The 26,746-nt window shown below is 40.4% G+C and overlaps 1 protein-coding gene across 1 annotated transcript in view; it reads left to right on the forward strand.

Moving 5' to 3' along the window:
• The window catches only part of LOC139657815 (adhesion G protein-coupled receptor L3-like), a 142,635-nt gene extending 125,346 nt beyond the window's left edge, over positions 1–17,289 (forward strand). Inside the window, exons 18-23 of the mRNA XM_071535744.1 lie at positions 4,104–4,130; positions 5,505–5,673; positions 6,622–6,747; positions 8,817–8,913; positions 14,420–14,437; positions 15,815–17,289. Coding sequence (XP_071391845.1) covers positions 4,104–4,130; positions 5,505–5,673; positions 6,622–6,747; positions 8,817–8,913; positions 14,420–14,437; positions 15,815–16,770 — 1,393 coding nt within the window. The 3' untranslated portion in view covers positions 16,771–17,289. The remainder of the gene's footprint in view (positions 1–4,103; positions 4,131–5,504; positions 5,674–6,621; positions 6,748–8,816; positions 8,914–14,419; positions 14,438–15,814) is intronic.
• The last annotated feature ends 9,457 nt before the right edge of the window (positions 17,290–26,746 follow it).

A 26,746-nucleotide genomic window follows, 5' to 3' on the forward strand; every position in this document is an offset into this window, starting at 1 on the left:
CTACTTTATGGCCAGCAGTACTGGCTGCTGTTTTGCAGCCTCGCGTCACTGGCTGTGTCTCAGCAGAGTGGCCCCTGTCTGCCCCGCTTCTCTCAGCACAGGATACACACATTCAGCCTTACAGAAAACAAACGCACCCACACTCTTAAACGTACACTACCACTCAAAAGTTTGGACACATGCATTTTTCTTTATTGGTACTATTTTCCACATTTTAGAATAAGAATAATAGTATGTCAAAACTATGAAATAGCACAAATGGAATTATGCAGTAACCAAAAAGTGTTAAACAAATCAAAACCATCTTATATTTTAGATTCTTTAAAGTAGCCGCCCTTTGTCTTGATGGAAAGGCAAAGGCTTTGGAAAGAAATTCATACATAGGCATCAACTTTACTATTTATATTTGTCGAAGAAACTTCAAGCATTTAAGCATAAGCCTTTAGATCAAAATGGCTTTAAGATGATGAAAAACAATCAGGTGTCCAAACTTCTGACAACAACTGCACACACACGCCCAGTCTCACACACACGCTCGGCTCCACACCTGCGCTGTCTTTCACCCGCTGGCTGACATACACACAGACGCCCAGTAGCCCACACAGAAATCCCCTCGGTTGGCACTGCAGCTGAAGCGGCGAAGCCTGATCTGGAGATAGTTCACTCAGCAGCGCACTTTGATTCAACTCCAGACCCGGACTGGGCGACTGGACCAGAATGGCAGTTATGTCTTTGAGCGAAGCCTTTGCTCCGAAATCAAGAAGGAACACAATTAAAAAAATGTTCTGTACTCTGAAAAAATTATTTACTGGCACAATAGTACAATCGATTACAGAATACAATTAAAGTTACTGGCTATCATAAGACTTGTGCTTACAAAATAGTGGCTCTATTTTTTAAAATATTGAGTAGTGAATCTTGGCTCACAATTGTGTCAGATGAATGAAGGCTGTTTTCCAGTGTGGATCTGGACTGATGATCACAAAATCAGTTTTCCTCTCTATCACTGTTGTTTATGCTGCTAGTTGAAGTCCATCATTAAGATCAGATGCTCTTGGCAGAATTTGATTTTGGTTACCATTTCCCAAGCCTGTGTGTGTGTGTGTATGTGTGTTACGTGTCTTCGGTTCCTCTTAGATGCATTGCCTTGTTTGCTCTTCAGAAAAATATTGACTTCTGTGGAGTTCTGTGTATTGCGTGATTTATCACACTGGCCTCCCACAATGCACCAAAGACCCGACCTCTCCACTCTGAGTCTTACAGCCCACAACGCTCCACATCGGCGTTGGAAAAAGGCACGATGCTGCGTGGCTTTTGTCAGCCCTCATTCATCTGACACAGTTTTTAAGCCAAGACTCATTACTCAACGCACACCCGCACACACACACACACACACACATTCAGAACACTGGCTTGTATTGTAAATATCAACCAGATACTCTTTAGCCAAAAATATCCCTAATAGCCATAATGGATGTTAACTGGCGCTTCTTTCTCATTATAAAAAAGTGGTGACAAATGAAAAAAAAAAAAAAAATGAAGAGACTGCAGTCTTTCAGCTCTTAACTTGGATGGAAATGAAACTTTTATTTGATGATCGTGTTTCTCTCAGCGCTCTAAAATGCCAGAGCCGGAGATTTATTTGTCTCATTTGGTCTAACGGTAAGCGCTGCTCCGACCATTAGTCAAAAATAACGGAGTAAAATAAATTGGCTGATATTCTGAGACCCACTATTGCCGTACTTTTGATATAAGCTTCTTCCAGTTGAAAATTGCTTATCAAGAAGAACTAGTTTGATGATGATGATGATGATGATGATGATGATGATGATGATGGCGTGGGTTAATTAAGTCAATTTAGCTTCGTTTAATGAGGTATGTCTTCTTTTCTCTCATCTTTCCTCTCTTTGGTTCCTCCTTATGGTTTGATGTCACGTTTTCTGTTCAGATTTCATCATGCTGCCTTGTTTTAATATGAATGTTACATCTCTCTTTCACTGTGTATGTCTTTTCCCCCAGCTTTTCTTCTTTTGATTAGCACTCGCATCCTGCCTTTTTATCTTATGCTGTGTTTATCTTTAACATCTTTCTGTTTTTTGTTTTTCTCATCTTCCATTTCTTCCTCTTCATTTTAGCTACCGTTATTATGATGGATGTGTTATTGTAGAATGGCACTGGTAAGATGTAACATTTCTCAACAGAAGGTGTAGAGTAGAATTGATGTTGTGTTTGATGTGTTTTTCCCCTCTCCCCAAAATCTTGACAGCTACTGCCACTGCCATGTGATTCATGGATTAGGGTGTGACTTCTACTGGTGTAACTTTAACTAAACACTAAAACTTCTGCTTCGCCGGGCGTATATTTGGAAGATGATGGACTGAACATCTTCTTTGAGGAAGGGTTTGAATTTTGTCTTGCATGGCCCACTCTCCATGCAGATAAGGAACTTCAAATGAAATATGCTAACCAGGATGATGTCAGAGATAAAGATGTCCCTGCCAACATCAAAAACTTTATGCTATTGATGTCTTTGGTAAACAGTTTCAGGTGATTAGCATTTCCTTTCAAGCATACCTTTGGTTAAATAATTAACACCCTGCAGAGTTTTATCACAGCATTTCCTCTTTTCCTCTCGGAAACAGCCTGTAAAAAGCCTTTATGGAGGTTTAAAGGAGGCTGAATCGACCAATTGCGATCTCGTACTTAAATGATTTGCGCCATTGGGATGAATGGCACCTCTGCAAATTGAGTCATTCTGAAGGAAATTGGTGGTAATTTGACACCACAGTCTGAAATAGTTATCTCCCTAAAATCGCTCATTTTTTGGCATCTCTGCTTGATGATTAGCACAATAAAGCCTTTCTCACTTTTTCTTGTTTTTTTTTTTTCCTGTGAAAGCCTGCAAAAGTGCTCTGTCTTCTGTAGTGCAGCCCTTGGGGACGTACATCTCAAGTGGCATCATCGCACGGCCATTGAAACGGTTCTGCGGCACGCACTTGGGGGTTTTGTGACAGGCACAGTTGAGCGGGACTGAAATTGCTTAGATGAAATAGTTGACATTCTAAAATTCATTTAAAATGCACATGCATAATGAGAATTTTATTTGGATTGCTTGATTTGCCGCGCCAAATTCTACGTATTCTATGTAAACTATTTTGAAGCTTGATGATGCCAGAGATACGAACTGGGAGGATCCTGTTATTGATATTGTATTAATAGCTTTCAGGCATGCAACACTCCAGACAGGATGAGACTCTTAGCCATACAACCACTTCACTTGTAAGTGAGTTGTTATGCTGTTAGATGAAGGCCATGTGCAGTTTCATAATGCTTGCGTCGAGGCTCTTACCATGCAGCCCTCAAACCCGTGCTCACATTTTTATCTGCTATCTCCTGAAGCAGATAAGCTGCGTTCAGTATGAGTAGCCCCCTCTTCATATCCTGTCCTCTCGGATGCATTTGTTATGACCTCCGGTGTCTCTATCATCCACCATCCCTCGAACAAAAATGCCACTAGTTAGAGGTCAGTATTTTGTTCTCTTTTTGCCCACTGCTTGTGTTTCCCTGTCCATTCAGGGGGCAATCGCCTTGATGAAGTACCTCTCCCACCAGGTCATTAAGACAGCCCTGGGAAAATTATGTTTAATGGTTGCCCCGGTGAATTCATAAATCATTTATTTTGCCGCACACCTGGCCCATTTATAACAGCTAAAATGCTAAGGTCTGCCAGCATTTATGAGGGGAGCGAGATACTTCTGTGAACCGAGATAATTATGCATAGCACCTGTAAATCACCAACGGTATGAAATCCATTCCTAAAATGTGCGAATGTCGGCGGATGTGGATGATGTTTGAAATCCAGTGAATGTAGCTTTCATTTCCACTGCCAAAATAAGCTGTCTTCCCTCTTGGTGCATTGTTTTGGTAATTTCCCTCCCCTCCCTGCCTTCCCTCTTTTTGGTAACAGCCCTATAGTTATATATACACTGTATATAGGGCGACACATTTTACACTCTAACTTTCTGTTCCTTTTTTCTATGATTTGATTTAACTTTTGCCTGTTTTTCTTTTTGTCATTTCGTTCTTGTCATATTGCTACACAGCTATCAGGATTACCAACCTGAGATCAAGTAAGACAAAACTGGCAGGGCCCCTCTATCCACAGTGCCATCTTTCATTTACTCCTCCATAAGAACCAATCAGGACCCAAATCCATCTAGCTGCCTCTCTGAATCATTAACATGATGTATTGTGGAGCTCTCAGTCATGTTGAAGGCCGCATTAGTGTGCACACAGCACTCCTGTGTTAGATATACATAGCCTGCGGATGTGACACACTAGATTAGGTTTAAATGGCACCTGTATCTTCACAGTGCGCTCCATAGAAACGTTAGTACTGTAGTGTTGCAGGCACACTACTTGGAATGTGCAGTACAGATACTCATCAATTGGTTTTCATGTTTTTCTATCAATATTCGCTGCAGGTGAGCGTATAATACTCTTAAAAGTCTCGGCTTTCTCAAGGGCATGTATTTCATTTCATCCCTACAGGTATAAAGAGTAAGAATTTACAACTACAAGACACTTAATCCAACCCTCCGGTAATAGATTTCAACATGTAATGTACCCATGCAAATTGGCTTCCAATGAAAATGCCATGTTTGATCGCCCTGGAGTCATACAGAACTGCATAACAGTACACATGAATCCATCTAACAGGTATTGAATATGAAATACCAGAAATCTGGTATTTCTGAGTGTATCTCTATTCCTTTAATATTGTGCCCACAACTTAATCTCATAATCTATTACTTTTCAAACATGTGATGCCATCAAAGAGTGCGAATGAGTAAAAAGAAAGAGTAGCTATCCCAAAGGAGAACAGAAAATAAAGACTGAATTCAATTTCATCATTTCTCATCAGTTTCTCTCTTTCCTCCATGTGAATTTGTGCTTTTTGCCCATTGGTGTCTTCAGATGTAAAATAAAATGCATTAACATAAGCTTTTTTTTATAATTATTTCTTAATTCAGTGTGAGCACATTCTGCAGTTAAAGCTATGGACTTTAAATCAGGCACACCATTTATTCTCACAACCCAGTTTTAGTGATGCAACTTGAGTGTACACTAATGAGGAAATATGTAAAAGAGGTTTCAAAGCATTGATCTTATTTCAAGGTTGAACCTAAGCCGCATGTAAAGAAATAAGTCAACTTCTGCCTTAGTTTGATCTCTGAGGGGCCATATGTAATCTAAGACCTCTTTAAGATGATGTATAATATGCATAGACCATAAAAAATAGTATAATATGGCATGCAGGCATTAAAGGATATCCCAGTGATTTACCATGATGCCGTTCTGGATTTTCTTAATAATAATATAGCCTTACTCCTTCCATCATATTTAGCCCTTGACCACCTTTATAGACTTTTGCTAGTTAAGTTACTTAAGAAACTTTTTGAACACAATCAGTTAGTCAGTTTGTTTGTTCTGCTGTGTTCCAGATCATGGGTGATCGGGGCCATTGCCCTGCTGTGCCTGCTGGGCCTGACCTGGGCATTTGGCCTGATGTATGTCAACGAGAGCACAGTGGTCATGGCCTACCTCTTCACCATCTTCAACTCCCTGCAGGGAATGTTCATCTTCATCTTCCACTGCGTCCTGCAGAAGAAGGTATGGATTCACTCTCGAAGTCCCCATGAAATGAACTCCCATTACTTTTACTTCCTGGAAAACACAGTATCTTTCATGGTGACCTCATGCTGCACTAGTAGGTGTAAATATATATTTCTAACCAATAAAACCATGAGATTTTTTGAACAATCCAGCCCGTCTGCACCCCTCCCATCAAATAAAATTGCCTTTCTCTCCCTGACTCATATTCCATTGGTTTAGACTTGAACGATCCCTCGCTGTTTAATGTCCCACATGCATCAAATCAAGGAAGTAAAGATGCCATTTCATTGGGTCTTTAAAGCTGCATAAGGTGACTTTGCACGTTGGCAGCTCCACCATGGAACTGTTTGAAAAATTTGAACCCCAATACCCAGAAATCATGTTACATGATGTCAGTAAACTGCAGAGTACGATCATGTTTACCAACCCTCTGGTCTGTGATGCTTTATAACAAACGATACCAAAAAGTCAAGAGTTGGAGAGAGTCCAGCTTTCTCTGGACATACCGCTCACTGCTGTTTGGGAGGCAGTTTCTATGTCACTCTTAAGTTTTGATTAATCACTTCCGGTGAGTGGAGTAGATTTCCCACCAGTATACATACCCGACACCAGAATTTTAATTTGGGCAAATAGGGTGTATCGACAGCATTTCAATTAGAGGGGACGGGACGCTCATCTCTGCTGCAGCCCCACTTTGGGATTTTTGCTGATAAAATGGTTATATTTTTACATAAAAATCTTGCCTTCTGCGGCTTTAAAGCAAATGAAGAGATGGACTGCATGTAAACGGTTTCCTTGGTTTCTTTCTTTTCATTAAATCGGATTTTTAATTTTCTGTAAGCGATGCTCAGTGTTTTTTTAGGGTGTATAAGATCATTACTTTTGGATTTGGTTCACCATGTAGTTTTTATGTATGTGTGTGTGTGTGTGTGTGTTTATGTGCAGGTCCGTAAGGAGTATGGAAAATGCCTGCGTACCCACTGCTGCAGCGGCAAAAGTGTGGAGAGCTCCATCGGCTCTGGCAAGGGCACAGCCTCCCGCGCTCCCGGACGTTACTCTACAGGGTCACAGGTGGCGCGACACTCCTCCTTTTCCCTTTCTCTCCCTCCCTTTGTCTTTTCTTCCCCCTATCTTCTCCTTGATTTACGTTACGGTATCTCTTTGCCCATACGAGATTGGTTGAAGCTCATTCAGTTAATGGAACACCACTGAACTTAAGCTTTAAAATACAGTATGTCATTCTAATGCATTACACCAATTAGTGAACACTCACTATTGTCTCCCATAGCCAGAAGCAAGAGGGAGGAATTTATCCTGCTTAATAATCTGTGACATTACGCAGATGTACACCTCCATAGCTAATGAATGAGAAAAGATTTTAAAGGTGACTGTCATGGTGTGCATGATAGTTTTCAGGGAATTAGGGAGCATTTTCTTGTTAGCACCAGTAAAAAGCAGTTCTTGTTGAGATAAACACAAGATAAAGTCAGTCTGCTATTCATTTTCAATGGAGCAGCTCCAGGCAACCCAGACTAAAGTCTTGCTTTTAGCTCTGGGAGGAGATTGTTCATGCTCACAAATTTGACTGTTCCCAGCCATAGGAATATGTGAATTTAAGTCCCCTTGTAAAGTAAATTGCTAATGGATTCTTCCCACATTGACATGAAGTATAGAATGAATTGCCATGATACACTATAATTGAACATCACATCCATATTCCAAAGACTGAGATTTCCTTCCAGTTTTCAATTATAAATAGTCCTTAGAGTCGAGCATGCAATGGCAACACACGATACAAGCTGGATTCCGCATAAAGATCAAAGCTTTTAATTATACACAGGGCTTTGACAAGATGGCTCTAACCTCATGCTCCGTTTCTTTCTATGAGCAAGACAGGAATGGAAACACTCATAAAGACGCGGTTATTTAGTGCCAACTCTGAGGCTTCTAAATGAATGTGTAATCAGCAAAGTACATTCGAACCCACTGGCTATGAATGGTTGGAGGTTTTTTTTATCTGTCCAAAAGAAATTCACTGTCATTTTCAACCCATCCGTGTGCCCAGTTGTTGGAGACAATAATGACATGTATGTTAATTACAACGGCTGTGCCAATAGGTGTTGCTATTAAAATATATGAGATGTGTGTCGTCATAACTAGACATACAGATGTGTTGAAAATGACAGTATTGATCATAACACCTCTGCAAAGGCTGGTAGACGTTTTGCACATCAATTATGTTGAAAGCTTCTATGAAAAAGAAGTCATGTCCACAGCCTGAATGACTTAACTCATCCAGCAATGGAGAATTTCAGAGAGAGATTTGGAGAGGTGCAGTGACAGTTGCACTAAAATTAGTTAATGGTGACTGTGGTAATGGCTTAATTAAGCTAACACTTTTCTGGGGTGTTAAAGGCAATCACAGGAAAACAAAGTCTTCAAAGCATTCCTCTATTTCAAGGCTCTGTGCGACTATTACAGCTGTTGTGTCATTATTAGCTTTGACCCTGCAATTATTTTGATCATGGTTGATCATAACTTGTACAAAACAGTGTTGGTATAGACACCTAAAGATGATACTGTAGTGCAGCGAGCAGTGTTGTGACAGAGAGCGCGTAAAGTCAAGTAAAATTAGCACAAATTTTCTTTTCAGCGTCACCAAACTTGCTCGATCTTCCTCTGGAATCCTCTGCCGAGGCTCTCCGGTGCAGCGGAGAATATAGTCGGCTGTGTGGTTGAATAGCCAGACCCTTAGCTTGTGCAGCCGCCCATGGGACTCTGACAGAATTAACCAGGATGAACCACCTTGAATTGAGCCTTTTGCAACCCCAGACACTGAAAAGCAGAGCTAGACTGATGACTTTATTATTGACTTCACCTATCACAGTACTAACGCTCACCCTTAATTGGAGGTTACTTTTCCCTGCAGCTGGTATTGTGCATGGTTTAAATACGAGAAGCAAAGCTCACGTTCTCTTCTTTTGAATAAAGCTAAAGAAACATAGGTAATACCGTGCTTGTGTGTTCGGTTGAGCTTCATGCCAGTGCTATTTTTTTTCCTCTAAGTGCAGACTGCAGCTTCTCTCACTGCTGAGCTCTGTTATTGAGAATGTGTTCTGGCATGTTGTTTGTCTCCGCAGAGCCGCATCCGTCGAATGTGGAACGACACGGTCAGAAAACAGTCGGAGTCCTCCTTCATGACCGGCGACATCAACAGCTCTGCGTCACTCAACAGAGGTATTTGGTCACACGGCAAACTTTTGCTTGAATGACCCCACAATATGCTGACCTCGAGCTCAGATGTCACCAAAACATGTCAGCCGTGGAGCGATGAGTCTGTTTTGCAGCAGGAGGTTATTCACTGAAACTTCACTTTTCAATGTATTGTAGTTATAATCATTCATGGGTGCAAAAGCAGTGTTTTTTTGTGGATGGGCAAACCTCCACCCACCTGCTCTTGATGGGCTCCGTTATCTTAGTTATGATGAATCGGCCATTTCATAATAGTTTGCTTTAGATACTACAAATAATAATGAATCCCTAGAATAAGCAAGCTCCAAATAAAACACATTTTTCTCCACTCCCCAGTTAATTATCACCAAATATTGAAGTGACTTCGCAAATATTAGAAATTAAGTGTATTTATGTTAAATCAAAGCCATTGCTCTGAAATCAAAATGGTATTGATAGCACTGCAGCACTGAAATAGAGTTCATTTGTCAACAAATTTGCCTGAATGAGGGAGAAACGTGATTGTGAATACAGGGCAGAGCTTGAAAGGATAAAATCTTTTTTCTGGTGTCATTCTGTGATGGAAAATAGTTTGTCAAATCAGTTGTTATATTGAACCACCAGCAAATTATTTCTACTATCTAGTCATTTAAGGGGTATCCAATGTAAAAGACTTGAGTGTTTTAATTTGGCAAAAGTAGAAATTGTCCAGAACCTTCACTGACCTTCACTGAGTTTTAAGCTATAATTTCTCAAAATCAAGTAAAATGCAATCCTGTTATATCATACAACTGCATTTCCAGAGACAACTCAACAACAAGAAAATCTCATGTATTATGTACATTATGTATATGTATTTCTTTTTTCCCCACTCAAGTGATCATCCATCACATCCAAAACCCCTGAAACTGAAAACAATCTTGGCATATTGTCAGGAGATCCATTTATGCAGAATAACAATATAAAAATCAATTCGGTGGATTTCAGAAAACCCCTTCAGAATTCCCCCTTCAGAAAGGCACGTTACAAGGTGTTTGACCATAATGTATTTGACAGTAGCCCAGTGAACAGAGTTGACTTGTGAGTCTCTTAAGTTACAGGGAAAACAGACACCAGACACTCCGGACTACATTTGCCGTAGCAGCAAATACTGTCCTGGCTGGCATCGCTCACTGACACTCTCCCCACTCATGGCATCTCTTGATAGAGGGCTCCAGTTCCACACTGCTCTCTCTCTAAATTTGCTCTGGGCTCCTGCTCGCGTAGACACTAATGCATCGTTACAATGACGGATTAATGTTCGACAGCGGGAGGAAGTGTCAAGATCTCAATAATTAGGCACTCAGCTTAGCACCATCAACAGACACAGCTTTTATCCGTGGCGAGGAGGCTGGATTGGGGTGGAGTGCGGGAGGAGGAGGGCGATGTGGAGGTGGGTCAGGAGTTGAAGAAAAGCATAGATCTTTTCACGAGAGAGAGACGAGGGGAGAAAATGGAAATTATTATCAAAATTTTACACCCCCCCGGCCTCTTACCAGGCTGGATCTGAACGTTCGGAAAAGAGCCGGTGAGTCTGCTGGGAAGTACTTTCTGTCATTTCAGCGGATGGCGCGTGGCACGAGCATCATAACGAACAGATGCAAATAGAATCGCACTTACCCCGCGACTGCTCCTGTGTTGTTATTATGGAATTATGTGTAGAGGAGTGAGCATTTCTTCCTGATTTGTCCTTTTCTCGTTCCCTGCGCCCGGCGTCTCCCCTCGCATACGAGAGCGGGGCTGCAGCTGACACTCCTCTCGCTGCGCCCCTCTTGAGTGGGAGCCATGCAATCATCTTGATAGCATTGCATGTTCAATTTATTCCGGCATTTGCGATTATTGCTACACAATCAGTGCGGTTTGGAAATTGTCTAATTTATCAAACACAGGCACAATAAGTGGGGATCTGGCATGGGGAAAATGGTGTTTTTGGAATACTCTGTAATTAGGGCATGCGAAAACAACAGCAACAAGAAATAACTTGGCTGATTACATCAAAACAATATTCTAATAAATACATGCGTTCTTATTAATACTTAACTGAGAGAAAACACAGAGATTAAGAGAAAAGGAGGAGGTTAAGTGGTATCAGGGGTATAATACTGTAATTCTTTTCTAGTCCATCGAGAAGATATACTGAATTATTTAGAAATTTAGAACACCACTAAAACTATCTTAACCTCATTTCATCAACTTTTTTTTACTGTCTGTTCAGTCAATCATAGACCAGTTTCTTCAAGTTTTGTTTTTTTAAAAGGGGACAGTCACAGGGCAATATTAAAGAAGTCTCTCTCTCTCTCTCTCTCTCTCTCTCCCCCATCTGACAGATTCAGAGCACTAGAAAAGAACAGTACATTCTGCTGGAAGAACTAATTGCTCTACCTCAGATAAAAGATGTTTACCCACTCTGGCACAGTGCATAGGAGAAGGCACATGTACCATCGCGATAGGCTCTGAATTTAAAAAATAATAATAATCGGATGCCACGTTGACGGGGAAAAAATCTTGTAAACAGGAAGTGAAGGGAAGTGAATGTGGAGTGGCAAATATTTTCAGCACGCTTGATATTCAGCGTGATGTATTCAAACAAAATAAATTATTTTTTATCACCAGTGAAAAAAGCAAATATCATTGAATCTGCCCCATTCATATTGAAGATTGCAGCCTTCAAATCTACAGTTAATCACAGGGCTCTGACTGTAAAGGTTCTTTTGGTAGTGTGGTAGTGTGTGCTTGGGAAACCGATGAGTCATCCGAGCTAGATCCTGGCAGCAACTATCTGAGGACAACCATTGCATAAATAGAAAATGAGCCTCTGCTCTGTTTGTGCAAAAGAGGCAAGGCTGAAAGATCAAGTCCAGCAGAAAGCAATGCAATGACCATCTTGACTAAAGGAGGACATATCACTTTGAGGCGCTTTATTCAGTAACAATACACAAGAGAAGGATACAAAACGTGACCCCTGGCCCTTGGAGAAATTGAAGGAGCACCCTCGAAAAGATACTAGCACTTTGGGTCATAACACTGACAATACCTGCCATAAGCTGTAGTAATGCTGCAGAGAGACTGTGGGAGTGCATGCTGTAACAGAAAAAGTGACTTACTATACAGTAGATGGGACCACGGCATAGTTTTAAGATAATTCAAAAAAAGCGATTACAAGAATTTGGGGCACATAAATTATGACTTCCACTGCAATGACCATCAGTGTGTGATTATTGTATTATGTCCTGTTTAAGTCTAGCACAGGCGTGTCACAGTATATGTCTTGTGTTGCCGATGTCAGTGCTTCTTTGTAATTCTGTCTGCTAACACGTGTGCGCTGTCTGAATGTGGAGCACAACAACGGGCTTAACACTAACGGCCGGCAATGCCATCGACGAGTTAACGCACTGTCCATCGGTCCCATTAGCCATGTCAGTCCGGCTCTGCCACTCCCCGTAGCAGAACCCCTCACACTAATGATCATGTGATCATTTGAATGTTAATGGCTGTCATTGCTCAGCTGCATCTGCCTGACTGATATGTGTGTTCTCTCTCTTTCTCTCTGTATATACCTCACTTTATCTACCCACCTACCTATCTGTCTCTACGCTCTTGTCCTCTGTTCCCTGTCCCTCTCTCTGCCTCACTCTGTCTCTTTCTGGCTGCTCCAGGGGCTATGGCTAACCATCTTATACCTAATGCACTCCTGCGTCCTCATGGCACTAACAATCCCTATAATACATTGCTTGGGGAATCGGCAGTCTATAACAACCCTCTGGGCATGTACAACACACAAGGTGTGCTAGCTTCTTTTCATTCTTTAACATTGTGGCTAGGGCAGTGTTTTTTAATGCCTGGTCATGGGGAACCTTTAAGGTTGCACATCTTTGTTCCTGCCCAGGACATAAATGTTGGCAACTTTATTATTGGAGAGTTGAATTTAATGGACTTGTACTGAGCTGGAATGCCAGTGTTCACCCTTGTGGGTTTTTACAGGACTTTGATTAAGAAACACTGCTCTAGATGTTGTCTGTTAGCAACAAAAAAAACTATAGCTTTATCACAAAAGTCCTACAGTTTTGTGTTGCTGTGGGGTTTTTATTTGGCGGTGTATCGTGGCTTCTGGTCAGGACATGCCATTCAGTCACACAAGCATGAGTCACACTCACTCATTGCTGCTTGGCCGACATGAACAATGCATTTTTCAAAAATTAGAAAATCCTTAAAAGTCAAGAATGGCACGACACTCTGGAGCCAGATACATCACCAGTCATCTGTTTAGACTGTGCTCTAATGTTGTCAATGAAGCTTCTGTGCCATGTCTTCTGTCTCTCTGTTTTTACTTTTATTATTGTTCTTTTTTAATGTTTCTGTTGGATTGTCAAACATTAATGAAATAAAATAAGAAAATACAAAATAACGACCCAAATGCCAAAAAGAACCAAAAACCAAAGTCAAAATAGCTCAAATGACAAAACAAAAACAAAATGTTGACTAAATTAAGGAAACTGAACCATGTTTGGAAGAGAATAGTTGTAATAATTTGCTATGGAATTAGATTTGTTTCAGAAGTTCTCAAACAGACATTTCAAATTGAGAGCAAAATCATTTTGATAGCAAAGAAAACATCACACCTAAGAACAGAGACACTCAATTTGCTCTCAATTTGAAATGTTTTGCTTGATGTTGACAATGTTTTGATACTTTTGAAACAAATCTAATTCCAAAGGCAGCTTAACTAAGTTTTACAACAATAGTACATAGTTCCATTAAACTTGAGAAGAGTTGAAAAGAAATGACCTTCTCTTTAATCTTACCAACTGCAAATCCCTAAATAACTCAAATAATAATAACTAATAACTCGAATAACTAAGTAAGTCAGTGCTTATGCAAAGCACTTGATAAGGTAAAATAGCAACTAGGCTACTATTAATAATTCAGCGGTTTATTGGGAGACAAAGTACAAGGCTCTAGAGGCAACTTGTATTCCACAATATTGGTCAATTGGACAACTGAGCACAGGATTTACCAATACAAGTAATATCCGACCACTAGAAACCACATTTGAGCAACCATCAAACAATCCATTTTACTCTGGGATCAATCTGACTGCTGACATCTTAGTTCTCTCTGTGAATAGCTGTTATTATATTCATAGTGTTTCATAGTACAGAGTTCTAGAACATGACAGAGGGCTTTATTTCACTTGCCTTGCCATAGACTTTGAATAAATATCTGGTAGGGCAAAAATTATCCTGCAAACAAAAAGTACTATTTTCAATATCTATATTTGTTAATTGATATGTTCTGGTCATTTCTATGGGTTTTCGCAAAATGTGCATGGTGACATAAAACAAATTGCATTGCAGAAACATTTTCTTGATGCGTCATCAGCATACTGTATGTGCACATTTCTCTTCTACCTGTCACTGTTATGCTTATTGTGTTTTCTTTTCTTCTTTCCTTTCCCTCATGCTGTCCCTAAAAGAGCCCTACAGAGAGACAAGTATGGGAGTCAAACTAAACATTGCTTACCAAATGTAATTGACTTCGGTTTTACTTTCTTTTCACTCTATGCTGACAAAGGGGTAATGAAAAAAAAAGTCATTCCCTTTGGAAGTAATGCTATTTTTATAACAAAGGCCCTCACCATTTCAAGCAAGACCTGTGAAAAGCAGTCTAAAACCCAATTTGAATTCCACTGCTCACTGTAGTTTCAACTGCTAGATGTGAAAAAAAGAATTCAAGGATATGCTATTTCATACATGCAAAAAAAAATCATTGGCCCATTTGATATCACAGTGTGAACATTAAGCTTATCCACTGCCGATCAAAGCATTCAAACTTTGTCACCTCAGCAGACGAGCCTCCACTTTGTCACTGACCAATTAGGTCAAATTGATCTTTATTCTATTCAGTGAAAGTAATACAGCTGTGCCTTTGTTCATGCATTTTTTACCATTCACTTTGCTCAAGCCAATAAAGTTTTTGAAATTCTCCAAATTCAAGCTTGTCAAATTTTCAAGTGGCTAAATTCTGCACTTCTAACAAGCTGCATGGCCTTGTCTGGGGCTGAAGTTTGAATCATCCTCTCAAATTTGCACGGATCTAGATACCGTGGACATTGTAAAATTGATAGAAATTGAAATCCACATGTTCATGCAACAGAGAGAACAGAAAGTCCTTTCCTATCAATGTGGTTTAACTCTGACATATTTTAACTTGTTCACCTTTCGAAAGACAGTAAGTTATAATGACATGGATACAGCAGACATCAAATTATTCTTTTGGGTCATAGTTACATTATAATGCTCATATGGGACAATATGGCTGGGGTCCAAATCTATAGTGGGTGCTCGAGTTTGTGTATCACTTTGAGTGTTAAGTGCATGGCTGTGATCTGATTCTGTGCTTGGACTTTGTGCATAAACGTTGTGTTCTTGTGTTGTGCTTGAACCTTGTGTACATGGGTGTCACACATATATCCGTGTTTTCATCTGTGTAAGTTTTGCCACAGATTCATTTGTTAGATTTAACTAAAATCAGTAGACACTAGTCTGAGAAAATGTTTTCTGCTTATGTTTACTTTCTAATTAACAAGGTAAGTGTGTATGGTAGATATTCATGAAGTCTTTTAATATACACGTTATTGCTAAATCAAATACTGTAGGATTTTACTGTCCACACAGTGCATTTTATAGAGCTGCAGATGACATTACTTGCTAAGCATGATTGAGGGTCAGGACATATTTTGGAATAAAAGTGCTATGTTTGATGGGGGTAAAAATGGCTGACATTTAGCTGTGCTAATTAGATCCTATCAGATTTAACCATTCTCACATGTCTACTGTACCCCCAACCCAACCCGTGTTTGTCGTTCCAGAGGGAATCCTGAACAATGCCCGGGATACAAGTGTCATGGATACTCTACCACTGAATGGTAACCATGGCAACAGCTACAGCATCGCCAGCGCTGAGTACATGAGTGACTGCGTCCAGATCATTGACCGGGGCTACAACCACAAGGAGACCACCCTGGAAAAGAAGATTCTGAAAGAGCTCACCTCCAACTACATCCCCTCCTACCTCAACAATACCCACGAGCGCTCAGCGGAGCAGAACCGGAACCTTATGAACAAGCTGGTCAACAACGTCAGCAACGGCGGCAAGGACAGCGGCTACGGGATGGGCATGGGTGTGGGTGTGGGGATGGGCATGAATGTCGCGCTGGGCCTGGATGACCACTCCTCTTTTGGTCCGCACCACGACGAAGGCCTGGGCCTGGAGCTGATCCGCGAGGAGTCGAACGCCCCCCTGTTGCCCCAGCGGCCGCCCCCGTCCCTGCAGGCGGTGGACAACCTCCACAATCACCTCCACCAGTCGGCGCCGCCTCCCCTCCCGCTGACCCACCACCCCTTCTCCTCCGCCACCACCTCCTCCTCGTCCCGGAGGAGAATCCCCCAGGAGAACAGTGAAAGTTTCTTTCCCCTACTCACCAACGAGCACACCCAGGATGAGGGCTCGTCACCCAGCCACAACCACCAGAGAGACTCCCTCTACACCAGCATGCCCATGCTGGCCGGCCTGCCCGACATGTCCGCAGCATCCGCCGACGGCTCCAAGGATGCCGGGGACGCCAAGAGCCCGGAGGCCAGCTCGGACGACGTTTACTACAAGAGCATGCCCAACTTGGGCTCGCGTAACCACCTCCATCAGCTGCACTCCTACTACCAGCTAGGGCGGGGCAGCAGCGACGGCTTTATCGTGCCCCCCAACAAAGAGGATCTATCCCCCGAAGAGGCCCACCAGGAGCCCTCGCACCTGGTCACCAGTCTATAGACCCAACTACCCGCCACCCCCTCCAGTGTCCCCTCTATTACCGTGGTCCTCTTCTCCTCCCTGTGTCCCATCGTTCGATCAGTCGTTGGCAGTGGTAGCCTTTCTTTTTATTCTGTGTCCTGAAGACTGAAGCCGAGCAAATAACTCTGTTTTCTTGCTATTACTGACCAGAAATACAATATTAATCGCTGCGTCCGGTGGCTAATATGTGACTAAAATTGGTTAGACATGCGGGAATCTGTTGATGTTGTGTTTCTCTTTTGTGAGAGGCTCAAACCCATATGTTTTGTCTCAGTGTGAGAAGAGACAAGTACTCATGCAGGATTTTTAGGTCTTGGAGATAGTCTGACAGTCCAAAGGAACTACAAATGGCCCAAAAACTATTTGATGTGTAGAGTACAGAACAAATGGGAAATTTAAAAAAAAAGACTATTTTATTATACTTCTGTATCGATATTGACTTTTTGAAAGATTTTCTTCCTCTTTGGTGAGTTGCAGCACATTTTGTTTGCTGAAGTGTCCCTGCAATGAAAAAAAAACAAAAAAAAAAACAGATTTTGAACAATTACCATGAAGGAATTATTGATCGTATGCTTTGGAGCATAGCTGTTCTTTTTTTTTTTTTTTTTTTTTTTCGTTTTACTGTAATAACAGTTGTTAAAAGAGGGAGAAAAAACTAATAAGAGAATTATGAGATATTTCTATGTAATTGTACAGATACTAGCATTGCACATAATAGTATGCTTTTTTGTTCCACCCAAACCATTTGTCTCTGTAAATGTAGTGGTTAGGAGCAATTTTGTTCTGTTGTGCTGGCCTTTCTGGGTTTCTGATACCAGTCTGTTTTTTTTTTTCTCTCTTTTATCACTTTCCAAGAAACAACCATCCAAATAGCAACGAAATAACACAAAAAAATCACAACAAAACACTTATCGTACAGACATTTTTGTGCAACGTATCCACCTTTGTTTTCAGGTCTGTTTTGGTTCCCGTTTGATTTGTTTTTTCACTGTATAGATAGGAGAACTCTGATTCAGTGATCGCTGAGGGGGCAGAATCAGTCCTAAGTGTCCATAAAGTTAATCATGAGGTGTCCCTCGGAAAGGTGCAAAGTGCATTCTGCATTTCTTTTGGCATTCAGAAGACGCTTGTGCTTCTCAGAAAGAGAACAAATTGAATATTGATGAGCACTAGGCACTTGTACAAAAAAGAAAGACGGCTGTTTTACTTATTAAAGAAAGAGCTTTTGGAGTGAGAAAAACTGGAAAAGTGTTTTTGTTTTTCTTCCTCAAGGGAAAAATATATTTATTTATTTGTTTAAAAAAAACAATAATAAAGTGGATAACGGAGGTAAATAAGTTTAGTGGCACAGATAAGTTTTTATTATCGGCTATGGTTATGGCTTTTTATTTATTCCTTTTTGTATTGGTTTCCAAGTTGAATGACCTCATAACTAATATTTGTTGTAACAGTGAAACTTGTTTGCCAACAAATAAATTACTGATTAAGATTTATCACATAGACATGACAAAAGTGCTGGTGTTTTGTCTGGGTCTTGGAACACTTTGATACAGAAAAAGGCTAAGGACCTCCAAATGAGCCAACGATTGATTCTTTTGTTAATTAACGCTTAATATCCCTCATTAGCCCTCTTTATATTCTAGTGCCAAAAGCCCTGCGACTTTAGCCCAGGAACAGCGGATGTGCTCTGCTCTGTTCGCTCCGGTCTGCTTTACAACAGAAGCAGTGATTTCATAAACTTACTGTAATAAATGTTTAAATGTCATTGCTGGCGTAACCTATGAATTCCTTACAGATATATTTAACATGAGATTGAGAACAGTGCGCTGTGAAGGAGTCATGAAAGTCACCTGGACCATCCATCATGACATGAAGCACGAAGAGAGGTAGGTATGCTTTGTCCTCCGAGGAAACGCTTCAATCACAGGATTTTATTGTTTCATACTGTAGCGATAGCTTACTGTAATGGACATGCTGAGTGAAGCTCGAGGTGCTGGTGGACATATAGTATGACTTTAATATTCTCACAAAGGGTTTTGGGATATGATTATTTCACCAAAAATATCACAATGGCTATATTTTAATATTCCTTTGTAATTGTAAAAGACTTAAATATTACATTAAATTCACAATATGTTTAATTTCACAGAGGAGTTGTTTTAAAATATTGGAAATCTTGGTGTATGATGAAAAGGAAAGTGAAAAATACAATGTTCTGTCAAAAAACAGAAAGACAATGGTATGTTTTCAGTAAGTAATCTTGAAAACAACTTGAAAAGGTCTATGTGGAAGTAGTCATATTCACTCTCATCTCCCTCAATTGTCTTAGTCATCAGTGCATGTTTATATAGAAAAGTATATTTCTTGGATTCACCATATCAGCATCTAGGTAGCCTACAGTTATAATTTCTACCAGGGTTTGAGAGTTTAAAGGTAAAATTGTGGTTGAAGTTGAAATACTGGAGAGAGTGATTCAAAGAAACAGTGTGTGCTAAATATACACAGATTTTTCCTAAGGTTATTGGGGGGAAAAGAGAGAAAATATGATTATTTACCAGACTTGGGTTCAAGTAGTATTTGCAAATAAGACTTAGCATTTGCATAGTGAAAACAAAACAAAGGATTTATGAGAACGGATAACTTTTTTTCTCCCCAAGCATTAAATCTAATAGTAAAACCACACACGATTAAAGGACTGAATTGAGAATGTGAATGAATCCTCATCGGCTTGTAAAACACGTACAACACTACAGTTAATTTTAGCCCCTAGACGATTTACACAATGTATTGTGGATTAAGTGCATGATATTACAATTTTAGAGTTTAATATCAAGATATATCATCAAAACGAGGAAATCACTGCAATGAACCTGGTTTACAAAATCCTTGCTCTACCAGCACTCTATTTAGTAGACATTCTCCCAAGACTGATAAATTCATCATCATTTTATGTGATAAGCAGTCGCAGACTTGAGAAACCCAGAACTTCTCTTTGACTATGTTTGCCTATTATATTTTAGCATATTCTGCATGCCAAGTAGGCAGAAAAGCAGAATTGAGCCCAGAATCATTGAGTTGGTGCAGTGATTAATGGCTGAGTCATTGTGAAAAATTGCGAGAGATGTGTGGATCTTGCAGTAAAAGATGGAGGGGGGCCCGAGCCTTGGCGCCGCTTCTGGCCCACAGATACGCTTAAGCCTGGCTCCTCACTTAGAGATATGACTCGGGTGGAGAGAAAGTGCCGCGGCCGTCAGCGCCGCATCACTTTGACTGGCATTTGCAAACCGGTGCGAGTTCATGAAATGTGCTGAAGAAGTGACTCTGGCCCCTATCCACCTTATTAATGAGTCATTACGCGGGCTCATAAGCCGCCCTGGGCCCTGATGCTACCCGCTAACATGCTTGCGCGGCACAAAATGCCATTGTGAGTAAACAGCAATACGGAATCAAAGCCAGGAAAGCTCGACCGTGGAGATGACGCTCGCTGCTGACTTGGGATGCTAATGCTGATACACGGATCTTTACTGGCACATAGAATAGTTGCGGACTGCAGTTATGTTTTGACAAGCTGATCACTCACTCTCAAAATTAGTCATACAGTCTAATTAGTCATCCTTTATCCATGCTGTTTAGCTGCATGAGAATATTCTCTGCCTAGCACCAGCTAAATAGAGATATTGATTTTATTGGCTGGACTGTCAGACTTTAGAAATGCTTAATTGGTATAAGTTTACTGCTATAATAGTTGACATGTGCTCAAAGCTCTGGAATACTTTGGAACCTGTCATAATTTTGTCATGTTTTGATCGTGGTTAAATGACGTAAGCCAAACACAACCACCCACCAGCATGTTTATATATGTATTTAACAACACTCATTTTTTATTCAAAACCATTCTATCCTTGGGAATCGCATAGCAGAACAAATACCCTCATTTATACTTAAAGAGCCTTTTTAGCGGACAATAGAGCAGATGCCTGTGATTGTAGGAACAGCTCATTTTCCAAAGTCCCCTGAGGAAGTTCTCTCAGGCAAGACGTTTCGCTAGACGATCCATGTGACAAGAGATATCCTTGTTGCTGACAGTGAAGGGCGATGTCCACTATCCTCTGCCTCCCTCCTGCAGCACTTCACCGCTCTCCAACTCTCCCATCTATCCCACTCCGTGCCATTCCTTCATCCAGAAGGTGAACCGCTTTTGTGCCACCGTTTAGCTCATTCATTTGTTTGCCTTGCTTGCTCGTTTGCTTTGTAAACCAATGTATTCCAATATGTTTACTATGGCACATAACATTTAAAATCACACAATTTTACATGTCTGTTTTTCACCAGTGCAATTGGTATGATTGCTCAATATTCAAAAGTCATTTTTAAGGCCTTCACTCATCAGCATACATGGTATTGTACAGTAAATTGACTTAATCAAGAATATGTGCTTTTTTGTTAGTTTATAGAAAAACATACAAAAGATGATTTGAGCAATTAACCACTTTGTTTCCAGCTGTAAATACTTTCTATTCTTTGTCTGAATGGAGGACTAGAAGTATTGTGTATATGGTATTTTTTACTTCTTTTTCCGCCTTGTATATTCATTGTGCTGCAAATTGTACAGGAAAGGTACTGTGAATATTGCGGCACAGGAGGGGAAGTAGGTACAGAGGTATTGTCGAGACATGTTGGATGTGTTGATAAGGTGAAGTGTCCAGCTAACAGCAATTGTGAGCTGTCTGCTTGAGGAGATTGCATCGGAAAACCGCTCTCTGCCGTACGTGTCCGCACATCTGGGTGCTGGCGGCTGTGAATATGTGTCTCCACATATGGCTGTGTGCGGACGTGTGTCTGCATGTGTGTGTGTGCACGTGCGTGTGAGAGAGCGAGAGGCGAGAAACACCTGCGTGTCATGTGAACAACGGTGTACGAGTAGGTCAGATGTGATATAGAAAATGGCACATTTCATACCTTGCCCCCTGGTGAAAAATCAATGGCTGAATGCCTGGCAGAATTCCAAATGAAAGCTGAATCAATGTCATCTCCAGCTTTGTGTATTGGGACAACTTGACAGCCCTAGCACATAAAAGAAACTACCTCCCTGCCTTTTTCAGTCAAGATAACATTGATTTAAGATAGGGGGGGGGGGTTTGTCAATGTTTGCCACTCCGGACCGAAGTGTTCAAGACTTGGGGCAAGCTGTATTTCAACTTAGAAAGACATTAAAACTTGGACAGCTCTGTAACTTCATGCTACTGTTAAAGAAAAACACAATAGTAGAAATATGAAAGTTTAAATTATTATCTATTAGCCTTATCCATGACAGGATTGGTCCTAGGCTAGGATCTATGTAATAACCATACAAATGGTTGCTACATACACTACCAGTCAAAAGTTTGGACACACCTGATTTAATGTACTATGTTTTTCATGATCTTAAAGCCATTTTGATCTAAAGGCTTATGCTTAAATGCTTGAAATTTGTTTCTTACACAAATATAAATAGTGACGTTGATCCTATGTATGAATTTCTTTCTAAAGCCTTTGCCTTTCCATCAAGGCAAAGGGCAGCTACTTTAAAGACTCTAAAATATAAGATAGTTTTGATTGACACTTTTTTGGTCACTGCTTAATTCAATTTGTGTTATGTCACAGTTTTGATGTCTTTACTATTATTCTAAAATGTGGAAAATAGTAAAAATAAAGAAAAATGTGGTGTGTCCAAACCTTTGACTGGTAGTGTATGTTTTCTGATCATCCCATCCCTAGACTTACACATTAGTTGTCAATCTGCAAAATGGTAATTTACATTGTGATACAGTTATGTATTTACATAAATCACCTGACTGTCACCTTTACAGATCCTTTTTGCACGTCTTCCATGCATCAGCCTGTATCTCTAATTCACTCCCAGGTGCCTCTGTCACTTTCTCTCATAAATACACTTCATAGTGTCTCGTCTCTGCCTTGTTTTATGACAGATGGGGGTAGCGACAAAGCCCCTTGTGCCCCTTTAATGTCTCACAATATCACAACACTTACTCACCGGGGAGCAGACTGGCCTCTCACGCCACGGGCAAACAGGTCACGTGACATTCACAAGAATCCTCTGTGAGTTCATTTGGAAGATAATTTTCAGAGCACAGGCCGCCGGAGATGAAGCGAGCGAGGCAGGGCGGCGGTAATGGCTGTCCTGGGACCACTGTGTGTTACTGCAGGTCACAGGATGGAGCGCGCTGTACATAACATGAGCTTTAATGCAACATGCTTTAGTGCCAGAAGAAGGCTACCACAACATGATGTAGTTCACCTGCACTTATAATCTATCCATGGCCTCAGTATGCAACCCCTTTAGACCCTCCAAGTCACTCTGCACTTTTTACAGTAAGTTAACCTTAACAAGTATATCACAAGACATTGGATTGGATGGACTGTCCTTACTGAAGCACCATTATATACAGTATATTGTAATTGGATTACATGCCTATTGAGTTGTGCCCTAAAACTATATATTCTGTATGCAGTAGTGCAGCCCTTGGAAGAATATAATTCTGTTTTTCAGATATGCATATTCTGCAGAAGAGACCAATTATTAAATAGATTAAGCAGTGTCCCTACTTCTTCCCTTCCCTACTTTCTAATTATTTAAGTTAACATCTGAGAAAGAAGCCACTTTATAGTAGGAAAAAAGTCTGAATTCTTTGCATAGAAATTTTATTTAATTGTTAAACTTAGATTGCGGTTGAAATGCTTTCAATAAATATAATAAATATATATTTCAAAGATGTTTCAGATGGTTTCATGTATTCATAGCATTGAATTATCTGCCTCTTGAGGAACAATTGAAGTTTCTTGAAAAAAAAAAAATTCTTTTGAGATTTTCAAATGAAACCTGCAGTCACAAGATATATTTGACTATAGCGACAGGTTTCAAAAGATGTTCAGAAATGAATATGAAAATACCATATTTTTGGCCCAGGTTTCCCACAGCTTGTGTTTTGCTTCAAAAGTGCGTCAATATTAGATGCTGCTTATGGTAGCGGCGTATAAAGGTCATATTGGTAAAAATATGTGTTGTGAGGTTGTGACAATCATAATGACACTATAATTATGCTTGACACAGCAATAGATGAATGATAAAAACACAGCGGTGAAGGTAAAATAGTTCTGTCTGCAAGCCAGATGGCATTCAATGATGATGTCTGGCTTCCAGTCAAGGTGGACAGCGGACAAGCCAGTAGTTTGACAAGCCAATGGATTCCATAGTCGCCATTGCCCCCATCTGTCCCACCTCTATGGCCAATCAACAGAGATAATCTTTTGAATTAAGAGGAAAAAAATCCAGGGTGAGCACTTCGATGAGATAAGTACCCTTTGTCAGTCCAGGCAATGGTATTTTAATTAAATATATGAACACATGGTCCTGCCCCAGATGCTGAAGTCTAAACAAAGATAGCATCATCTAATCAAAGCCGGGCCCAGAGTGTTTCAAGGGCAGAATTATTTTCTATTAGGGCCCCTCTCCCCGGGGATCGAGCCAATTTTCTTTATTATGATAGAATCAGCATATTGTAGATTGAATCTGGCGATAGTGTCACAGCAGGGTAGGTGTGCTGGTCCCAGATGCACCACCGGCATCTTAAAACCTTCAAACACCAGTCTGTCTTTTTTTATTCCACATGTCTGACCTGCAGATATTTTCCTTTTTGATGATCGGTTTTGATCTTGGTAGGAAGGCAGTTATGTTCCTTTGAAAGAAGAAAGTATACCATTTATTGTTGTTAGCGCACAAGATCTCTGTCAGTAGTACAAATGTTTTCCCTGATCCATTAATCTCCTGACCTTGCTTGATTGTAATCGGTGTTCTTTCAAAATATGCCATTGAGAACAGAGATAAGGCCGTCCGTCGCGGTGTGCCTCTGTTTCAAAACGCTAAATGACTGAGATGTTAAGTGGAAACATTTAGAAGGTAGAACCAAAAATTAGCTTGGAAATTTGACACCCGCTAAGCCAATAAAAACATAATCTTCTGGATTCTCTGTGGATACTGTTGATTGGACACTGCTGCGATCCAGCAATTTAATGAGATCTCCTAAAGGGAGGCTCTCACTAATGTGTACACATCTGCTTTCATCACAGCGGCTGGATGTGGCTGGATGCTAAAACTAACACAGGGTTATACCATGGATGCTAGCAAGGAATGGTATACAGTTAGCTGTACACGATGAAGTCATAACGTGTCATGTTTTCTAATTGGATCGCTCAGCAGCCTGGTTAAGTCTGGATTTCATTCAGCATTTCTTGGAGGAGAGATGCCCTCTGGAAACTGGAGGCTCAAGTTGCATCGCATCTCCCGAGACAGGAACCCTGCATTTCCCACTGTCAAAACAGTTGACATCTAAATATATAAAAGGATTATTAGTTCTTGATGTGGATGGTAGCACATTTTCATACTCAAGCCGTAATTTCATTGAAGTGAAGTGAACTCAAATTGCATTTTATTAAGTTGCCGCAGTGCCAGGAGCTCAGTTTTCATATTGCTATCACAGGCACATGTGTTTTAGTTTAAATCCACATTTGCATGCTACACATTTGTGGACTATTTGACTGAGGAGACAGAGGATTTGTGGAATGATTAAGTACTTTGATTTCAGGGTTTGAACAAAGCATTCAAATCACTAATTGCCTGGCTCCCCTTGTACATCCTTAATTGGCTTAATTTCAATCAATGGCCCTTTGAAACTAGATGTTGAAGCAAATGCTGCAAACTCATTTCTGTGTATATTTATTGTGTGAATAATCCAAATGGATCATCGATACCCTTTATATGGATTTTTCATTTCAGTCTTCATATGCCTCTCATGTATTGCTGTTTAGGTTATGTTTCCATATAGTTACACGCCATAGGATAGGCTAGTGTAATTTTAGTTGTTGTGATCAAGCTTATTAATATATTATTTTGCCTTATTTATGGTTATTGATCATTCTGCATTTTGAGTATTCACCTCTCTCTCTTTCTGAGTTTTGTCACGATACATGGAGAACTGGGTCCTTGAGGGCCTTTTAAAAAAGAAAAAAAAAGATTATCCATTTTGGAAGAGGTGAGCTCTCTATTGTCATCACAAAACAGGATTATGTTACGTATTCACTTCTTGTTAACACTCAAATGTTACATGAGCACAGTCTCCTGTCATCTTCACTCGTTCTTCATCACATTGAAGACTCCACGTGTGCCAAGATGTAAAACATTCAATTGCTCCACCTGTATCTGCAATGTCAAATACTTGGGGAAATAGGCTGTGGGGGTGCTGGAACACCTTCTGCCCTGTGCCACTTTAACAAGTAGGCTAATAGAAATGCATTTTAATTCCTATAATTCCTATAATAATTTGAATATTGTCGAGGAGGATGCAAGTCTGAGTATGGATCCTCAAGGCCAACAACAAGGAGGAGGCTATGTTACTCATTGTCAGTCGAGGAAAACGACCTACAACCATCTGCCGAGGATAATAAGCAGATTTAGACAGACTACAGCGGGACCAGACATTGATAAGGAGATCACGGCAAATATGGCGCTCCTTTAATAAGCCATTCTGCTGGGAACATTCTTTGCAAATGAAATAAACTGTCAATCAACTGTTGTCAGTCTAATGACACAGGGGGTTATGACCCTAACTGTCTGCTCTGTTTACACCTGCAGAAGAAATTAACTTCAGTTTATCAGCTAAAGCTAAAGCTGATAAACTGACGGCGGAGTGAATAAGAAGAAGGAAGGATGGGGAGGAAGCACCGTTAATCACCCGAGACTGTTCTCAGTTTTAGTGTGTGGGGTTAAGCTTATGTTGTTGTTCCATTGAGCCTATAACCGCAGGGACAGTTGCAAACTGCAAATATAAGACACCCTGAATAATAAAAACTTAAAAATTAAACTTGAAATTATATTTTTAAGTTAAATTCATGTTTCTGG

Source organism: Centroberyx affinis, unplaced genomic scaffold (genome assembly GCF_046629955.1).
Source record: "Centroberyx affinis isolate AG114_WGS23_722 - 3 ecotype Tasmania unplaced genomic scaffold, CSIRO-AGI_Caff_v1 ptg002764l_1, whole genome shotgun sequence".
Lineage (NCBI taxonomy): Eukaryota > Metazoa > Chordata > Actinopteri > Beryciformes > Berycidae > Centroberyx > Centroberyx affinis.